Here is a 21,068-nt window from a genome sequence, read left to right on the forward strand (position 1 = left end):
TATATATACCCCTCTTTATCCTTTTTTTGTTTTCTGTTCAGTAACAAATGTATCACACATATGTTATCTGCTTGTTATTTGTTTTCTTTATTCACAGTTATTCTTTAATGAGTTGAGAATTCCTCTGGCAATACAATTACAAAATAGAAAAGGGCTTACAGTCCAGCCACGTTAAAGTGAGTTGGAGCCAAATGGTAAAATTAACTGGATATTTACATACTAAACTTGGCTGGTCTCAAGCCATATTCTTTGTCTGTTGATGAGAGGTTGCCGGTTAACTTTAGGTTTTCAAATTGACAGTGAAAGACTGTCCAAGTTACCCGTAGAGTTTTTAATTACCATAACCACCACTAGCATTCTTTGTAAAGCTTCTTGTTGTCACCAAGCACTAATTAGAGCTCATCAGATACAACAGTTGATGTGATGTTTATTGTGAAGGCTAGTGCAAGACTGGTTTTCTACTCAGTGTATGTTGTGTTGTTCTTTAAGTTCAAAGGGACTGTATATTATGATGTGTAGCAAGGACATAGGACCCAAATGCAGAGGAGGCAAGATCAGGAAATAAAACAACTTAAATGAAGCTAACGAATCTGGAACAAAAAGCACTCAACTCTCAGAGCAAGAAATCCAAGCAACAGTCCAATCAAAAGCAATTAACATAAAAAACTGAATAACTCCAGAAAGAGATACACAGGTCCAAGCATGAGGAACACTGGGGACGAAACTGGGGAGCAAATTATCTTGGAAATTTAGAGAAACAAACAGACGAACTGATAAAGAGACTAAATGAAAGAAAATGTTCAAAAGTCAAAATCATGACACTGTATCTTAAATCTTAATTTGTCCAACTTTCGCGTTCCTTAGCTTGTGAAGTAAAAACCCAAAACTTAAGGTGTATCTGCGACTGTCTTATGTCATGATCTGTGTGTAAATTTTACAGACAGTACAGATATTATTGCGAAGCAAACAGCAGTCGTCTGTGGCCTTCCTTTCATCCTTGGATATGAGAATGCTGATTTCATCAACACATCCTTTGCAGGTAGTCCTTAGTCCTTATTATTTAATTCCATACCACAGTATTATGTCTCTTTCACTCAGCCTGAATCATTGTATCTGTATTATAATTTACATAATCACGTGATTAACATGACTTAATGCACTGATCACCTATTCCTGTTTTGTATTGTGTTTTCTACCATAGGTATGTAAGGAGACAACTGACATGTAATTGTGCTTGCAATGTCACTATTGTTGTTCAGGCCATGATGACCTGGACACACCTAAATTGGGGTCCTAATATCCCTCAAGGAAATCTGGAGTCTCTTGACTCACAAAAAGTTGCTGTTACTGTCTCAAATGTCACATTACACATGCCAAAACTGTTGATTTTATTACACAGGTCTTGCAACTGACTGAGCACGTTGGTCTTAGAAAACGAACAAACCGTTGAGGTGTTTTCTTTTAACTGTTGACTGTCTTTGTTTCAACAACTTAACACTTAAAGTTCAGCTCACTTGAAGATTTTAAGGCTATTGGTTTCCTTGTATTTTATAAGTAATGTAAATGCTTAGACTTAAAGGATAACTTTTGTTAAGAAGAAGTGCTTTCTTAACATAACTCGTTATATAAATCAATAATTTAATAGTCAATACAATTAATGACTTTGAGTTAACTATATTTAAGTTTACTGCCATGATATGTATAGTCTAAACTTCTTTTCAGCTTTAACAGCTTTAATTTAATTTAATGACATACTTAAACATTTTAGGCAATCAGTTTCCTGATTATTTTTAAGTAAGTCAACTTCTTACATTTTACAGTGTGGTGCTGTTTATACAATTTTGTCAATCCACTCTTCATAGGGGCAGTGGGCAGAGGGAGAGAGAGTGTTCAGTACCCTGAAAGCCTGGTGGATGAAGCTGTTCATGAGTGTGTTCTGGTGGTGGAGGCTAGTGGTGGGCGGATCAATCCAAATATCGATAATATTGATACCAACGCTGGTATCGATATTGATCGATGCCAATGTAATGAATGAGATCGATACTCAAGTTTCAGTTTCTTTCTTCTACGACTGCAGTGGTTTCATAAAAGAGGAGACCTGACTGTGTTTATCTAAATGCTGCTGCTGTCACAGGAAGAGAATGTTATTTTTGTATTGTATTGTACTTCCTAAACATACATGCCACTTGAAAAAAATGATTTGTTTTACATTGTTTATAATAGTTGTTGTAGAGTGATCATTTTGTACACTTTAAAAAAAAAAGAAAAACATCCAGAAAGAAGTGCAATGAAGGGAGGGATTTAATTTTATAATTGTATTGTAGTTTCTGAACACTCTGCCTGAAAAATAATTTGTTTTCTATTTACTTATAAACTTTGCCCACATTCTGCACTGGATTTTAACTGATTAATAATCCAAAAAGCAAATCTCAAAAATACTTAAAGGTCATGAATATTAATTCAGATTTAAATTGATGATGCATCCACCTTTATAATTAAAAAATATCGATATCGGTATCGGCGATACTGGCCCTGTATTTACTTGGTACCAGATCGATACCAAAGCTAGCGGTATCGCACACCACTAGCAGGGGCCTGTGTGAGGGGTGGGTTGGGTCAGTCACAATGCTGGGTGCTTTGCGGGAAAGGTAGGTGTTGTAGATGGAGGGAAGTGAGGCACCAGTGATCTCACCTTGTCTGCATACACCTTTTCACATTTTTGTAGTGTTGGGCCCATAGACTGTATGCATGCTGGCATATTAAATGGTGGTCATGTCTGTTGGTCATGATCCCGCTCGGACAAAATAATGTCATTCCTTTTGCTTGTAAATAGTCAGCAGTCCATCACAGCGAGTAGAGGGAGAGGGATGAGACAATGGGTGAGCTGTCGTTTTCTCTGAATTGGATAATATCAGCTTAAATAATCAGGAAGTGCTTTGTCTTGTCTTCTCTTGTCCTCTCTTGTCTAAATCACACATTATCTAGGAATATAAATACATTTTTTTGTTTGGATGATGTGGTATGAGACCACCTGCCTAACATTGTGTAGGTCTCTCTTGTGCCTCCAAAACAGTTGACTCATCAGGAAATGGACATGGGAGTTCTGAGGGTGTCCTGCGGTGTCTAGTACCAGAATGTTGTTAGTGGGGGCCTTTGGATTAAGGGGAGGGGCCGCTGTGGATCAGGCATGTTCCACTTCATCCCACAAATACTTGATCAGTTTGGGATCTGGTGAATTTGGAGGCCAGGTCAACACCTTGTGCTGTATTTCATGTTTTTGGGTTTGTTTTTGTTTGTGTGCCTGTGTCAGGCTGCATCCTGCTGGGGATGGCTGCTGACATCAAAGAGTATCATTGCTATGGGGTAGGGGTGCCTGGTCTAGTCAAGGTGGGTGCTACATGTCTAAGTAACATCCACACGAATGGAAGGGCCTAAAGTTTCCCAGCAGAACATTGCATTATTTACTTCAACCGTCATAATGTTGTGGCTAATCAGTGTAAATTGGATCTGAAGGCTCAATGTTCATTTGATGCAGCCACTTCTAATGTACATGTTTATCGCTGATGGATTTGCATCCCAGTAATGGTCTGGTTCATTTCGCACTGAGAAATCACTTCAACACAAGTGAGTTCACAACAGTGGTTTCAAAATGAAAATACCCACTTGTGACAACTGCAGACATTTTACCTGCATAACTGATGAAGAAATAATGAAGGATTTAGCCACATCCGTCCATAAAACAACTTTTGAGTCTATTGTCTAATTAGTTTTAAGCTCTTGTAAATAAGGGACTATAAAAATGGTTAATACTTCCATACTTTTTTCTGATGAGAATACCTTCAAATTAAGATTTTGAACAGCTAAAACAACAAAACATACAGTATGTCAGCGGCCAAACGTATTTGGATCTAACTGTATAACAATGTAAATACTAACTGTAGAAAAAAGAAGTAAAATGCCAATAATAAATGTCAAATGAAAGGGCATGCGTGTCTGCATACTTTTCACACACATGCACTGCCTGAACAGCAAACCCAATTCCTAACTGCCACAGCTGCAGGACACCAACCAGCAACAAGCAACACTCTGAATGAGCTGTGACAAGGTGTTATTCTTTTCCCTCCTCCCTCTGTCTTCTGTCTTCCGGGAACACTAATAGGCTCCATGCAGAGTAATGTGACCAATTGAATTATCCTTACCCCGGACCTGGAAATTGCAGATCGGCGCAGCAAAGAGCAGATAGAACATCTCTCTGAGTTGATACTTTTGAATTTTCTGAATAGGACTTGTCTGGGATTTTAAGCCTCCTCTTTGCTTCGGCCTCTTTTTCCAGCTGGCAGACCTTAGACCATCTCTTTGCTAGAAAGGTCAGGCGGCATCTGTTTGGCCCTGACTGCAGCTCTAGGTGAGTACAAACTCCACCATGTGATGCTATGCTGAGGAGACTTCAGGCACTGATACCAGGACAACATGTGAGCGATCAGCTGTTGTGTGACCAGTCCTAGGGAAGCAACCCAAGTTATAATAATAACAAAGTTAACTTGATTAAGTAATACAAAACAGGACTTGTCAAAGACATCAATCTTTAAAGATGGTAAACTGAGAATGTGTAATCCACAAACAATTATGGCAAGTAAAATAAGTAAACATGTTCCTTATAATTCTACAAAATAAGTAGTAGGTGTAGATGATTACACACATTATGTTTTGTATTTCAGACATGTTTGCTGTGTGATCAGGCTGGAATACAAGAAAGGAGCGACTGCAGACTGAATATTACATAAACCGCTCTGCACCCCTCTGAGCTGGAATTTCCACTAAATTTGTTTTCTTCACTTTTAAGATAGCATAGAAAGCTTAGAGATGGTAAAAGACTGACTATATACTTTCTCGTGAAACTGTCATTATAGGAGATGATAATTATAATAATCATCACCACCAGTTAACCAAACTGTTACTGTATAAAGTAATTTTTAAAGTTGTTAAATAATATTAACACAATTTTCTCTGCCTGTAATTATTTCTGAACTTAATAAAAAGTCATACTAAATTCACTGAGAATAATGTTTTAAATAACAGATTCCTACATTGCATTTACATAAACTGCAGAGATTGTTACTTCATCTAGTATGTATATATATGTAATACATTTGACCAAAACTGACAACTTTCCAGACCCATTATTTTTGAAGCCTAAACTTAAAGAAAAATGCAGCACTGAATGTGAAATCTTGTCTCCAGTGACATGTTCCTGTGATTTGTATGTCCACACTGCCACAAAAATTGAGAACGTAATACAGGAAGAAAAAGTATTCAGCATATCCATTCACTACATTATGAACATAATGTAAGTCCAATTAAAATATTAAATTGTGCTTTGTCCAAAATGTGACTGTTATGTTATGTAATTATGTAAATTATATGTAAACATATGTACATTTAATTCTTCAATGGCTTAATGACATGATCTCAAGCTCACGATCAGTGTGTTTAACTTGTTTACAGTACAAAACTTGACTTTCATATGGACTAATATTAATCACTACATTTCCATTTTGAAAACCCAAGATCTGATATTCATTCAATAACTACAGCTCACAGATGAAAATGTTATTATAGTTTGATCTGAACTATTAATGCAGTGACCATGTGCAAATTCCTGGAGTGTTGTTGTCAGTGTGGCTACTACAATAACATCATGTCTGTACAAAGAAAAAAATGACTCTAAATGGCAACCCACACTAACAGGATTGCAAGGAGGATGGGCAGATGGACATATAACCTTTCTACAAGAACTTTTTTTTTGTAATTTTGTAATTGTGATCTATATACACACATATGAAATTGATTCAAATGTTTTCAACTACTCATGTTCCATTCTGTTCTATCGGCTGGTGTGGTGAATGACTTGATCCAGTGACTGCTAACAAACTGAGATCCTGTCCAATAAAGCCACAACCAGTACTTAGCTCTCATATGAATACCTTGCTAAATGTAATCAGGCTGCTGTTTCCCCCAGCCATGTCACAAAGACAAATTTCTCTCATAATCAACCACACATTCACCCTACTCAATCCTTACCTCGCTATCACATCAGCCAATGTGACAGAAACGTTTGCTTCAAAAATCAACACAAAATGTGGTCTGATGTTGATTATGCTCAAACTATTCACTAAACTCACTAAAGATTTTTAAGATCCAAATCTCTAAATATTTGCACACATTTCTTTGTGTTGTTGTGTGTGTACAAAATTGTCAGAAAAGCAAAGAAATTAAGTTTTAAGATCTTAAGAATTTGAAAAGTAAAGTTGGTAAATGTAATATGTTGAACAAAATGAGCGGAGAGCCATGCAGGGCAGTAAGTTTAAAGCTCCCCACAGATGAAAGACACATTCCTACTCTGCATGTCTCTGTGTTCCTCAGACAGATTCCCAGCTGGGACCTGCTCTAATCTCCTGGCAACAATATTGACATAGAAATAGAAACTCTGGAGAGGACAGGCCTCTAGCTGTCTGCCTGTCAGGACTGCTTGCATATACATCTGGTACAAGTTTCACTGCAAATGTCCAGCTTAAAGCTTGGGATTTATTGTAACAGTTTCACATTTTTTGAAATATGAGTGAATAATGAATTACTCAGGCTTAAAAATATAAGTAAATATACTTAGTTACATCCAACACTGTCATTCACCTTACTTGCTCTGAGTGATTTTAAGCTCAAAGAAAAAGGGTTTGCGGACTGTTATGAGGAGTCATAAGTACATCTTTTGTATAACCACCAAGTTATAGTACTGTTAGCAATCAAGCTAAGCTAACAAACTATATTCTTCAATCTGTTGTTTTTTTTATTATTATTTTACAAAATTGTATGGAATAATAAATACATTCTCACAGTAACATAGCTCCAGGAGTTGCCAGGTTACTCAGCTAAAGGGTAGCTAATATGCCGCAGCCGCTGGCCCTTAGCTATTTTGCATGGATGAGTGAATGTCACACCACAGCGTAACCACTGTATTACTCTAAGCTAACTAGTTAGAAAGGTACAAAATATAAGGCTTTGGCTTTGGTTTCACGTTTTACATTGCTAGGCAATCTGTTTTCAGCAGTTTTCAGTCTCTTATGTTACACTAGCTCTTTAAGCTAGTTAAGTCCCAAATCTATCTTTGTACAGGACACACAGATGCATCTGCCATTGATACCTGTCAATCATCTGTACCAGTGACATTTCTTTGTGTTCATAATTTCTTTTCAGGAACACCCTTATCTTCACTTACCCTGATTGAAATCTGCCTGCAGCCATGACAACCAAATCCAACAGTGGTGTTCTGGGTGGCAAGGCTTCTTCCTCTCCTCTTTTGTCCTCTCAAACTCACCAACGCTTGGTCACCAAAGATGGACACTGTGCGCTGCGTCCCCCTCTATGCCTCTCAGGTTCATGGAGCGGAGCCCTGGGCAGAGCCTGGCTGCTAGCCCTGCAGGACCTGTGGGGACTGTTGGTTGGTCTGCGTTGGAGATGGGTCCTCCTGGCCTTCTGTGCTTCCTTCCTGGCCCACTGGCTGTTGTTTGCTTGCCTGTGGTACTTGCTGGCCCATCTCAATGGAGACCTGGCTGTTCAGGATCATGATGCTCCTCCACAAGGGCATGTGGTCTGTGTGAAGCACATTACGAGCTTCACTGCTGCCTTTTCATTCTCACTGGAGACACAACTGACCATTGGTTATGGCACCATGTTCCCAAGTGGAGATTGTCCCAGTGCCATAGCTTTGCTGGCTGTACAGATGCTGCTGGGGCTGATGCTCGAAGCATTCATCACAGGTACAACTGTCAATAAAACATTCACTCACACTGTCAGTGCTAGGTTTAACTGGCACACTAGGAGACAACTGCAGCCAAAACTGAAACAGATTACCATATTGACCAAGATGGGTTTTATTCTAGACGTAGACAGTGTACTGAAGGAGTCTGATACAGGCAGACTACTTACTTTTGAAACTCTACTATAGAATAACAAATAAGCCTGTGTTCTATGAGGTCTTTAATATGAGATCAAGTATTAGTATTACCAGTGCTGTTCCTGTGTTGAACTGACTGAAAAATATATTCCTGCCGAAATAGTCACACAATTGACTTGTAACAGCTTTTTTCCAAGTATGCACAAAAAAGCAGATAGAAGTTTGGATGGAGGTCTATAGTTGACTATCTCTAGGCCAAGAGTGAGTTTTTTAGGTAGATCTTTAATTACAGAACCTCAAAAGCCTGTGATATGTAGCCTTTTACTAAAGTCAGATAAATCAGATTTAAAATGAAGGCATTCATTCAAGGTGTAACATCCTTGAGCAATATAGCTGGGATAGGATCTAAAACACATGTTGAACTTTTTGACAAAGAAATGGTTGAAGTTTATTCAGACATTTTTTTAATGCCACTGTCAACTAGCTATGATTTACAGTTGTGGAAAAGATATGACAAAATACTTATGTTAAAGTTACAATTTCTTTAGTGAAGAAACAGAGCCCCAGCAAAAGCAGCTTGACGTGTTTTGAGTTTTCTTAAAGAAATTACACGAAATGTCTTCAAAAAAACTGTAACAGGTCAACATTTGAAGAGTGTGTATTTAAAATCAAATGTTGATTGAAAGAGGGTTTTGAGAAAATACTCTCAAATGTTTAGTTTTTATGACATATGGTATGTCATATGAAGATCTAAGGTATTATAAAAGTGAGTAGCCAGTAGCCAGAATCTTGTCATGACTTAAATGCAGTGCTGATGCTATCATTGTCAAAATGTACATTTTTGTAGATGATATTGTACTTTTAAATAACATTTCATATTGTAGTGTTATAAATTAGCCAGTACTGGTATAATGTGAAACACATGTTTGAATGAGAAGATGTGTGCAGGTAATTCATGAATTCATTGCTATGACTCACTTACACAGTTTCGTGCTTTCATACTCTAAGAGGGAATATAGAATGCATGTGGCTGTACGGAAGCAAAAATTGATCCAACTTTCTGAAAGTTTCTTATTGGTATTGGATGAAATATATAAAAAGTTATCCAAATTGTTTACAGACAGCGTTCAGTCCATGAGGGGAACAAGAAAAATTATATATTGTAATAAGAAGACATTTTTTGTTATAACATCATGCGTTTGTATGTTAATATAATATCAATGAACTTTTCATGTTAAGACACAATACTGATTTCTTTCTCTTTTTCTGACACTAATCCATTTTGTCAAACAGGAACATTTTGACTAGAGCCACAGGGAAAATGATAAATCACACAGAAAAGGGCAATCTGTTTACTAAGCATTACTTAACAAATAACAGACTCTGTTATTAACTGAAATATTAATTAATATGTTTGAATGTTATTTGTTTATAACTGGTTCCTATTAATTGTGGGGTAGATGTTTTCTTTGTTGTTGTCATCTCATCACAATATTCACTGAAGTCTCATTGCATTTACATTCAGGTGCATTTGTCGCCAAGATTGCACGTCCACAGAAGCGAGCAGGAGCCATTCAATTCAGTCCCCACGCAGTGGTGGGCCAGCATCAAGGTCAGACGTGCCTCATGCTACGAGCCACCAATCTGCTGCACCGACCCCTGGTAGATGTGAAGGTGAGTGCTGTCCTCTACGAGGAGCATGAAGGTCAGGCTCTGCATCAAACCTCTCTGGACTTCCACCTGGACCATTTGGGGCAGCAGCCATGCCCCTTCTTCATTTTCCCACTCACCTTTTACCACCCACTGGACCGACAGAGTCCCCTCTATCCTGCCCTGTGTGAGAGCGCATCCAACCACTTTGAGTTGGTGGTCTTCCTGTCGGCCTTACAGGAGGGGACTGGAGACTCCTGCCAGAAGAGGACCTCTTACCTACGTCAAGAAATTCAGTTTGACCGCTGTTTTGTCCCCGCTTTGGGGCTGGATGCTCAGGGAAGGTACATGGTGAGCACCCAGCACTTTGACACAGCCCACTCTAAAGAGCCTTTGAATAAGGACTGTGTGGTCCAGATAAATGGTGATGGCAGTGACAGGATGGAGTAAGGATGCTCAAGGAAACAGATTAAAATTTCTGATGAATAATTGTGGATTGTAACAATGCGGGGAGATGTTTTTTTCAGGATGTCTTTGGTGTAATGTGGAGAATCTGAATTTGTGTCTAAACATTTAAAATTTCAGTGTCTATCAGTCATGAAAATCTCTGTGTATCCGAACATTCAAGACTTTTACAGCTACTTTGATGAAACTGCTATGAACACATAAGAGTTTACACAGTCACATAGAGATTTAATCATAGTTGAATTAAAACACTTTGCCTGCTCATCTCTGGGCATAGTGTCTATGTCACACAGAAAAACACATTTTGATATGCATTCTACTATAACTGGCTGAAACTAAACATTTGCATACATTAATTTTCTTTCCATACAATTGGAGAGTATGAATTAAATTCAAATTAAACAATATATCTGGTCCAAATTGCAATGTAATACCTGCTGTCACAAGTATCTGACTGGAGGTTAAAGAGTAGTGGGGCTAGGAAAGTGTCTGTTCTCATAGTTGAAGACAGGAATAAAGAAGAATGGATATCACTGTGTTGGTGATAGATAGAGTCAGAGGCAGGGATACATTTTTCCTTTACCTAAAAATCAGAAGCAACATGTTTTATTACAGTGGGATTCGCCACAAGGTGGCACGGAAGAGCAATGATCAGTGTTTGAACATAGCCAGATGAGGCCTTTTTATATGGAACATGCATGTTATTTGAGGGATTCACCTGGGTGCCCTGGTTTCCAATTAAGTGGTGACTCTACCCTAAGTGTATGTATATAAATATGAATGTGTGTCTTTTTATGCTTCAGTCATGTGAATGACTGGCCACCTGGTTCTTAACCAACATCAGCTGGGATTTGCCCCTCCAAAGTAAGACAACACTGAGTCTACAGCTTGGATAGTGGTCTGCACAGTAATGCCAGCATGCTAACATGACAACGACTGAATCCATAAGGTGATTCACTGAAGGTATTTTGGAGCAAAGTCTAAAGTGTAGAGTGTCAGTCATTTAATATTAGACTGACATGCATGACATATCGTTCATTAGTGACTGACAGAATGATTTTGACTGCTGATTGATTTGTAGATTAATGCCTTTATTTAGAAAAATCACTGCCTAAAAATCATTATCCAAAGCAATACATTAATAAAAACTAACTGTATGATGTTCAATTTGTCCAATAATAATTATCAATAGATTTAGCAATTAAAGCTAGGTGGTTAGGAAGAATAGTAAATATGTGTTTGTATTGGAGTATTTTCCTACTAAAGGCTATTGATAGGATAGGAATCATAGTGTTATCTAGATGTTTGAAAAGTGAGCTAATGTTCCACAAAATGTGATGTGAAGGAGGAGATCTCAATGTATCTCACATGCTCCAATGCTCTTGTACAGTGTAAATTATATGAAATAAATATTTTCTAAACAAACTGAGAAGAACTGTCATTTCATTTTCACTTTCCACCACTGTTATCAGTTACCCTTCCCCACTGAACTTGATTCTCTCATCTTTTGTCTATAAACATTTGCCATGGTCATGGCAGTGCTTTCTCTTCTTTCCTTGTGCTGCTTTGTGATTCCTATTCTTTATGTCTCCTGTGTTAATTTTCTCTCTCTTTTTGTTTAATCATGATTTGTGTTATTGTAAAGACACCTACAAGGTCTAGAAGAATTTTTTTGTTTGATCATTGGACTTTGTTTTAAGTTTTCTTACATTAGTGCATTTTCTTTCTTACCTTTTTGTTACAATATTAGTTGTATCAAAAATTACCAAGCAACAGCGTATGTTGGAAAGTAGAGGCTGACAACATTCAACCCTGCAACATGAAACAGACCAGCTTATACATTCAAACACATTTGTTCAAAACATAAGCATGTATATGTATGCGTGCCAAAAATTTATTTCAAGTGTGAAGGGGAGTAAAATCTTCCCTGCATGTGTGTGGTTGTGTTAGAAGCGTGTTCAGAGCCTGTGTCTATGATCCTTAAGGTGCTAGTTAAAAGAGAGGATTGTTATTTTACATGCAAGACTTTGCTAAGCAGATTAGTGCTGCCACTAACCCAAAACTTAACTATGACAGTCACAACAAAAACATTAATGGACAAACCAAATAAGCCCATGTATAGAGACAACAGTTAATCAGGGCCATGTGTATGTAAGGTGTATATTCCCAATAAGTTACCAAGAATTTTAGAAATAAAAAGGCTGGAGAATGGTCTATAGTTGCTAAAACATCTGGGTCTAGAGCAGGTTTTATAAGTAAATGCTTAAGACTGAGACACATATCCTGTTAATAAAGATACATTTATCTCGTTTAATACGGAGATGTTAATTATTGGAAAAATCTGCTTGAGCAATTTAAGTGGAAAAAAAGTCGTACAAAAGAGGGTTATGAGTAAATAGTATCAAACCTTAATTTTCTATGCCATCAGAATGAGATTTAAGGTGTGATTAAAACAATGAGTAGATTTGTTCACATTCTGAGAAAAGCCAATTGAGTGTAACAATTAAGTAAATAAAGAGCTGAGAGACTGTCACTGACAACATCTACATGGATGATAAAGTCACTGATGACTTATATTAACATAAAAAACACAGGGCGTTAAAACCTTCAAAGGTTTTAAAACCAAAGTCTAAAATGTGAACTACACCCGTTAAAATAGTCCATTCATAATACACCGGGTACAATGGCAGCTCAAAGGGGGGTGGAGGAGGTCTGCCGCCGAGCCAGGTGCTACGGGGGCCTCGGCTGCTGTTTGCAGTGGGCGTTCTGGAAATCACCTGAAAAATAAAAACACAAGGCCCGTATGGGTGTCCACACAACAGCGAGTTACCGTGCCGCCGCACAACCACACAGAGCGTTACTACGGCCCAAAGGGAGATACTTACCCACCAGGCAGAGCGCTATGCTCTGCCGCTGCGAGTACTTCATATTGTAACCGCTCTGTGGTTTCTCCTTTCTTGCGGCCAGTCCCACACGGAAAGAACCTATGTGAGGATATATGCGCATACATGAAACCTATATGCAGTTTATGTGTGCATATATGCTGCATATATACGTTGTATATGCACATATATATTATCATATACGTGCATATATACGTTATATATGCACATATATGATAATATATATATGCCGCATATATATAGCATATATGCGATTGCAATATATATGCTGCATTTAGGCTGCATATAAGCCAAATTCAGGTGCATATATGTGCATATACAGGGCATAGGTCTCCTATATTACTTCTTTATATCCACATATAAGCCCTATATGTACGTACAAGATATGTCTCCTATATAGCTCATATACCCAGTGGCAGGTGTCATACCTATTGTATAGCTCATATCTCACTTTTGCAACTGTTATACATGATGCCTAGCTCATATTTTTTATTCTCAAGGTAATAACTGCATATTTGTCCAAAGTCCCTTACAAGAAACAAAAAAAAAGTATATACGTAACGTATTTACGTAAGAGCATTGCACTCACTGGATAAAATAAATAAATAAATAGACACCTTATCTCATAATTACGAGAAAAGATCTCGTAATTAGGAGATCAGGATCTCCTAATTACGAGATAAAATAAAGAAAAAGGAAACGTCTGTAAATCCTCTCTCAGTGGCAATGATGGCGCTATCGCAGCTAATCTGCTATTACTTCCTCCTCGGTTTGAGACACTGGGAAATATTAATGTTTCTTAAAAATGAGGATGGTATTAATATTAATATGTCAACACTGCGCAGGCATCTCAAGTCTTTAGGACTGTTCAGGCGGAAAGCCCAGTCTGACATGCTGGATGTCGCTCTCTTCCTGCAGGAGCAGTTGAACCAACATGGGATGCTTCATGGATACAAATTCATGCATTTGAAATGCATCCAATCTGGTTTAGTAGTGACTCAGAGAACTGTACGGCACCTATTAAAAATCCTAGACCCTCAGGGAGTACAGCTAAGGCAACGGAACCGTCTAAGAAGATGTCTGTATACAAACCCAGGCCCCAACTTCTTATGGCACGTCGATTCGTATGACAAACTGAAACCTTATGGAATATGTATCAACGGTGCCGTTGATGGATTTTCGTGTATGGTCATTTGGCTGCATGCTTACAGCACAAATAGCAACCCCAGAGTTATTTCTGGTTACTTCATTGATGAAGTACAAGACAGGAGCGGCACTCCCACACGAATCAGGGCAGACCTGGGCACTGAGAACCGCTCAGTGGAGCAGATGCAGATGTTTTTAAGAGGTACCCATGACGACGAGTTCAGTGAGAGATGCTACATTACCGGCTCAAGTAATCATAATCAAAGGATTGAACAGTGGTGGGGATTTCTACGAAAACACCATGCTCAATACTGGATCAATGTTTTTCAAGATTTAAAGGACTATGACCATTTCTCAGGGGACTTCATTGACAAAAATCTCATACAGTTCACATGCTTGGAAATAATTTAGGTAAGTCTTCCTCCCCTTTTGGTTGAATTAAGATAACACTTTAAATGAGTAATGATTTAGGTCTAATTGTTAACTCCACTGGACTAGACTGTTTTTTTATTCTGTCAATAACTAATTATAACAATACTGTTCATATTCCCAGTTGTGCTAGTTGTTTACTGCAGCTGTGATCATTTCACCTCTCCATGCTGCTGTTCATATTCACAATTCCAATGTGAATATGAATCCCAAAGTATTTTCTTCCTGAGCTGCTTAAGTAGTATGGATAGTATGGGATAACTGAAAAGATGTGCAAGTTTAGGCGTTTAAGTGTTCTTTGTTTTTTGCCTTGTTTGCTTTTCTTCTTTTAGAAAGAGCTGCAGGACGTTGCTCACCTGTGGAACTGCCACAAAATTCGCCACAGTAGGAATGCAGTTTCCCCAAGGGGACGGCCACTACTGATGTACAGCCTTCCCCACCTGTTTGGCACCACAGACTACATCAAGGCAGTATCCCATCAGGCTTGCAGAGAGGAATGCCTGCCAAGAGGTCCACATCCATGTGATGAGACTGTTTTTGACATTTGTTGCCTTGCAATGTCAGAAAACTATCTGCACCCACCTACTTCTCCCGTGGAGGCAGTTGAACTCTATCTTTTCTTACGGGCCTACATTCAAACTCAGCTTTAATGGTAAGTATAGTGCTAAAGACCTAGTATTGTGGTTCCAAAAGTTTGACCCATAATAAAAAAGCAAAGTCTATCCAGGACCCCATATCCTTTTGTTCATAAAAGGTCAGAAAATAGTAATATATACTGGTATGCATAAAAAAACAAAACAAAAAAAAAACGTCCCTCTCACCCTCTTGGGGTGGTATCTGTGTCCTTCTCAAGCTCGGGTCCTCTACCAGAGGCCTGGGAGTTTGAGGGTTCTGCGCAGTATCTTAGCTGTTCCTAGGACTGCACTCTTCTGGACTGAGGCTTCTGATGTTGTTCCTGGGATCTATTAGAGCCACTCCCCCAGTTTGGGGGTCACTGCCCCGAGTGCTCCTACTACCACGGGGACCACGCTTGCCTTGACCTTCCACATCTGCTCCAGCTGTTCTTTCAACCCTTGGTACTTTTCAACTTTCTCGTGTTCCTTCTTTCTGATGTTGGCGTCTGCTGGTATCCGCACATCTATCACCACCGCCTTCTTCTGCTCTTTGTCTACCACCACTATGTCCGGTTGGTTAGCCAGGACCTGTTTGTCAGTCTGGAAGCTGAAGTCCCACAGCACCTTGGCCCTGTTGTTCTCAACCACCTTCTGTGGTGCGGCCCATTGGGATTGGGGTACTTCTAATCCATACTGGGTACAGATGTTCCTGTACACTATTCCAGCCACTTGGTTGTGTCTCTCCATGTACGCTGACACGGCTAGCATCTTACACCCTGCCACTATGTGCTGGACTGTCTCAGGGGCATCTTTGCACAGTCTACACCTTGGATCTGATCTACTCTTGTAGATCTTGGCCTCTATGGCTCTTGTACCTGGGGCCTGTTCTTGTGCTGCCATGATCACTGCCTCTGTGCTGTCTCTGAGTCCAGCCTTTTCCAGCCATTGGTAGGTCTTCTCGATATCAGCCACTTCTTCAATTTGGCGGTGGTACATGCCATGTAGGGGCTTGTCCCTCCAGGTTGTCTGCTCCTCTCCTCTGCACTCTTATCGGATTTCAGTTGCCTGAGACATTCACTTAGCAGTTCGTCCTTTGTGGCCATCTTTCTGATGTACTCTTGGATTTCTGTGTTTCAGGCTGTTCCCAGGCATACAGAGACCTGAACAGATAACCGACTTTCAGATCTGCCAGACTAGAAGACACAGTAGCCAGTGAATTTCAACTTCAAAATTGTCTGTCAGTTGTTATTTTTGTCTGTTAATGTCCGTCCAATTATTGTATTACATCTGAATGTAATTTTATTATGACAATTATTGTAAGTCCTGAGGTATGTGTTTAAAGCCTTGATTATGCAGATAATGTATAATGTTTGTAAACTGGGCTTTGTCAAAAAAACTAAATCATTTTGGTCCTATTATAACTTTGATTCAACCCTTTACCTGATTTATAAAGGGACCAACTGGTAGCAGCAGTGCCGAAATCTTTTGGATATATTGTTGAAATTCAAACACTCACTGGAATTCATCTTCAGGATTATCGGTCACTTAAAAATGCTCAACAGTTACATTAGACAGCAAATGATGAGTGGACACTAATATCACTAATGTGACATTTTGGTGAATGCAATAAGGTTTTTAAAAAATAAAAAAACTTTTTTGTAGTTTGTGTTGTATTAACTGAATACATATTGATAACTGGCACCCAACACAAAATAAAATTCATACAAGATGAAGTTAAGAACACATTTATTTAATGGCACTTGAGCCAATCGACATTAACGAAGTATAAAGTCAGGACATTGTAACTCATTTTACAACAACCACTAACGGGACTGACGTACTTCTGGAATTTCAAAATCAGGCGCGGATCAGATCAGAGACGTGTGACTACTTGTGTTATGAGATTTCAAACGCAGTTGGCTTTTCTAAATATAAAACTACTGTGAATAATATCTGAAGCAAATTGTCTTTTTTAAGATGTGTAGTAAATTGCAGTATTTAATTCAACATGAATAGTCTCTCAAAAATTTAGCTTTTATCAATAAAAAAATTAGAGGATATATCTGTATAATAAACAATAAAACACACACTCTATGTAGTACCAAATAAACAAAACATATTTGTTAGTATTTCATCACTGTTTACAAGTGTTGTTCAAATTTGAATTTGAACTGAATGCGAGCGTAACGGAACGTTCACGTTTACGTTACGTGACTATCTAGAGAGATCCCTCCGCGACAGACGGACAGGAGTGCAACGCAGGAATCTGGAGTCTGGATCTTCAAGGTTTACTATTTGAGGTAAGCTAAAACGAAATACGGATTTTTATTTTGAAGAGGACATTATAACCATTACGTCTTTTTGTTTACAGTCTATGGACTTTGTGGTTTAGGTAAAGTTAACTTAAACTAATGCTAGTTAACTTAAACTGGCTGCTAATTCCGTAGCCTTACAACAGACTATTACGTTAGTAGTATTTCCTCCAGTTTTCTTGTCGCTAATTCTAAACAACTATGATGTTAGGTTTGACTATTGTATCTTAACTAATGTAACTTTAGCTGCTATGACATGGTGTTGTGTTCTTTGCTTACAACTGCTGCTAGATGGATACCCGTTTCAGCAAACGTAGTGGGAAGGCTGAGGATGATAATGAAGCTAACGTTAACCCTAAGCTGCTACAAGAGGTCCACTTTCAACTGTTGAAACCAGTCGCGATGTTTCTTTTCCCAGTCACTCGCATTTAGCTTTTTAAATGCTGCAGCACCTCGCGCATTTCCTCTCTTCCCTTTGGGGGCAGCAGTGAGTGCAAATAGGGACTTAGCTATGCTGTAACAATCTGGGATGAACTGCTGACTGCCCAGAAAAGATTTGATTTTCTTCTGAGATGGTGTGATTCAAGGATTCAAGGAATTTTATTGTCATTTCACACATGTTGGTACATGAGGAGGAACAAAATTAGTTACCCTGGCCCCGGTGCAAGCCAACAGTAAAGGTAAAGTATAAAAATAGAATAAAATTACCTAAGTATAAAAAAATAGGCAAGTAAGTAATATACATATAGAAAATAGAAAACGCAACAATACACAGCAGAATTAAAGTGACAATTGTGCACTACTGGGGGGGGGGACCACCAGACTGAGGTGCAGTCTGGTGGTCCTGCTCTTGATGCTCCGCAGCCTCCTGCCTGAGGGGAGAGGGACAAACAGTGTGTGTGCGGGGTGGGTGGTGTCTGCCATGCCACACAGTGATGTAGGAGCACAGGACGCTCTCCACCACACATCTGTAGAAGGATGTCAGGACTGAAAAATAGAGGTGCTGGTGTGCCTTCCTAATCAGGCAGGAAGTGTTGGTGCTCCAGGTGAGGTCGTCAGTGATGTGGACGCCCAGGTACCTGTAGCTGGAGACCACTTCCACCACTGTCCTTACAATGTGCAGGGGAGGTGTCTGCCCCTTCTGAAGTCCACAATCATCTCCTTGGTTTTCTTCACACTGATGCAGAGGTTGTTTTCTCGGCACCAACCGTCCAGGTCTTCCACCTCCTTCCTGTAGTCAGACTCGTCATTGTTAGCGATGTGTCCAATCACAGCTGTATCGTCCGTAAACTTCACAATCAGACAGCTCGGATGTATCGCTGAGCAGTCGTATGTGAGCAGGGTGAACAGGAGGGGGCTCAGCACACAGCCCTGGGGGTAGCCGGTGCTGAAGGTGATGGAGGAGGAGGAGACATCATGGATCCTCACAGACTGCGGCCTGTCTTAGGAAGTCCTGGACCCGGTTGCAAAGTGTGGAGCTCAGTCCGAGTATTGTCAGTTTATGTACCAGGGTCTGTGGTATAATGGTGTGAAAGGCTGACGCCATCTTCCATCATGAGATCAGTCTCTGTCATGTCAATAATTGCTTTGACTTCATCAGGGCCAGTTGAGACATCATTCCCATCCACATTATTTCCCAGGAACTTGACACTCCTTCTGAGTAGCTGACATTTTTGGGGGGGCAGTTTTAATCTCTTAATTGGGAGAAAACAGTCTCCAGCCTCTTGAGAGCTCCAGACTCATTGGGTGCATACACCAGCACATCATCCAGGTAGCAGAGCAAAATTAAGAAGTTCCAGTCATCGAATATGCTCATCGTGAGGCGCATGAAGCTTCCAGGGCTATTGCACAGTCCCTGTAGGAGCCTGTTGACCTCGTTTAGTCCCATAGGTGTGGTAAAAGCTGTCAACTTTTTATCCTCCTCGCCATAGCAATGTTGTAGAAGCCGGAGGTGAGGTCCATGGCACTGACTATATCACTACCTCTCAGTGCAGTCTGACTGGTGAGGCAAGGGATGAGCGTCCTTCACTGTGCGTGCATTCAACCAACGGTAGTCCACACATTTCCTGAGCTCCCCATTCTTCTTCCATACAAGTACCAGGGGTACTCACTGTTTGACTTATGAATGATCTCCCACTCTTCTATTTCTGTGAGCACCTGTCGCAGCTTGTGGTATTGCCCTGGCGGAACACGGCGGAATGGAAATCTGAATGGACGGGTATCGGACAGATGGATTCGCAGTCATTCGCCAGGCCCACAATCAAGCTTACCCTTAGAGAAGAAATCTTCATACTTCTGCACGAGCTGTACTGTGATACTTCACAGAAGTCAACATCCAGATCACCCAATCCCAACTGGTGCAAGCTCTCATGAAGACTAGGGCAAACTGGTGTACCGGAGCCACTGGTTCCTCCGTCACATACTGTCTGGCTCTGGACCTTAACCCATTCAGGCCTAAACACTCTTCTGTAAACCCCCTCTCAAAACCTGAGGTTTTTCAAAATATGTCAACGCTTACTAAAACCTTAATTTCTCAGGCTCTGTAGCAGATAAAAACATGAGATAAAAAGCATTTGACAGCTTACTTCTTTGGCTTTCAACTTGACTGACTTGCTAGGGCATAATCTTCAATTGCATTTTTTTTAAAAATCAATAAACACCAAACATTTTTAAAATTTTAAAAATCAGTAAAGATCTATTTTTATTTCATACTTTTGAGGTACCAAAGTGACAAGTGAACATCACTGAAACAAAGATATAGAAAAAACCCACAACAAAACGGAGTTACTTCTTCTTTACCAAATAATTTCATGTTAAATTTGTTTGTTGTATTATTTGGATGTCGCTTTGGATAAAAGCGTCTTGAGAAACCATATAATGTTAACAACATAACAACTTGGCGGTGAGTGTACAGATTAACAGAACAGTACAGTCTCAAGTCTCAACACAACTCATCATTTACTGTCGAGTGCTGCGGTAATGCTTTCCAAAGCACTCAATGTGTAGTGGCACATTGCACTGTCTGAAGCCATACACTGTTGCACCAGGATGGGCCCCAGTGCTACTCTTCGACAGTGAACATTCCCTACAGATCTTTCTCTTCTCGAAGATTTTTTCACAGTCGTGCTCGGCTGAGGCGGTCACAGGTGCTGCGGCGCACTGAGGAGCACTCTTTGCTGTCACAGGGGTGACAAGTTCCTGTGCAAGGTCCTCCTGCCACTCTTTGTAGCCACCCTTGTAGGCTCCAGCACTCCTTGTAGCAATGTAAGAATTGTAGCAGCTGACCGACAGGAAAAAGAAAAAGAGCCTCCGCCACCATTTCTTGGACCGATGCTGAAATTGATAGTAGCTCACCATCTGATCCAGTAGATCAACTCCCTTCATGTTCTTCTGGTAGTCAGAAAGGCACGCTGGCACTGTGACCTCTGTCTGGATGTCTCCCTGTCTTCTCCTGACAGTCCGTTCTGCCATGGGCTCATGGTAATTTGACAGTACCAAAACAACCTTTGTATCCTGCCAAGCACAGAAGGTCAGGTCATCCTTCTGAGACAATTGGTACTGATGCTTATCCATGGCAGGCGGTTTTGGGGGGATTCCC

The 21,068-nt window shown here is 39.8% G+C and overlaps 1 protein-coding gene across 1 annotated transcript; it reads left to right on the plus strand.

Moving 5' to 3' along the window:
• Positions 1-7,297: 7,297 nt before the first annotated feature.
• kcnj13 (potassium inwardly rectifying channel subfamily J member 13) lies at positions 7,298-10,094 on the plus strand (the record flags this gene model as incomplete). Its single annotated transcript, XM_084558563.1, has 2 exons — positions 7,298-7,814; positions 9,477-10,094. The coding sequence occupies 2 exons, from the start codon at positions 7,298-7,300 to the stop codon at positions 10,049-10,051; spliced, it is 1,092 nt and encodes a 363-aa protein (XP_084414689.1). The 3' UTR covers positions 10,052-10,094.
• Between the last annotated feature and the right edge of the window lie 10,974 nt (positions 10,095-21,068).

Source organism: Chelon labrosus (assembly GCF_963514085.1).
Source record: "Chelon labrosus genome assembly, chromosome: 13".
In the NCBI taxonomy this organism is placed as follows: domain Eukaryota; kingdom Metazoa; phylum Chordata; class Actinopteri; order Mugiliformes; family Mugilidae; genus Chelon; species Chelon labrosus.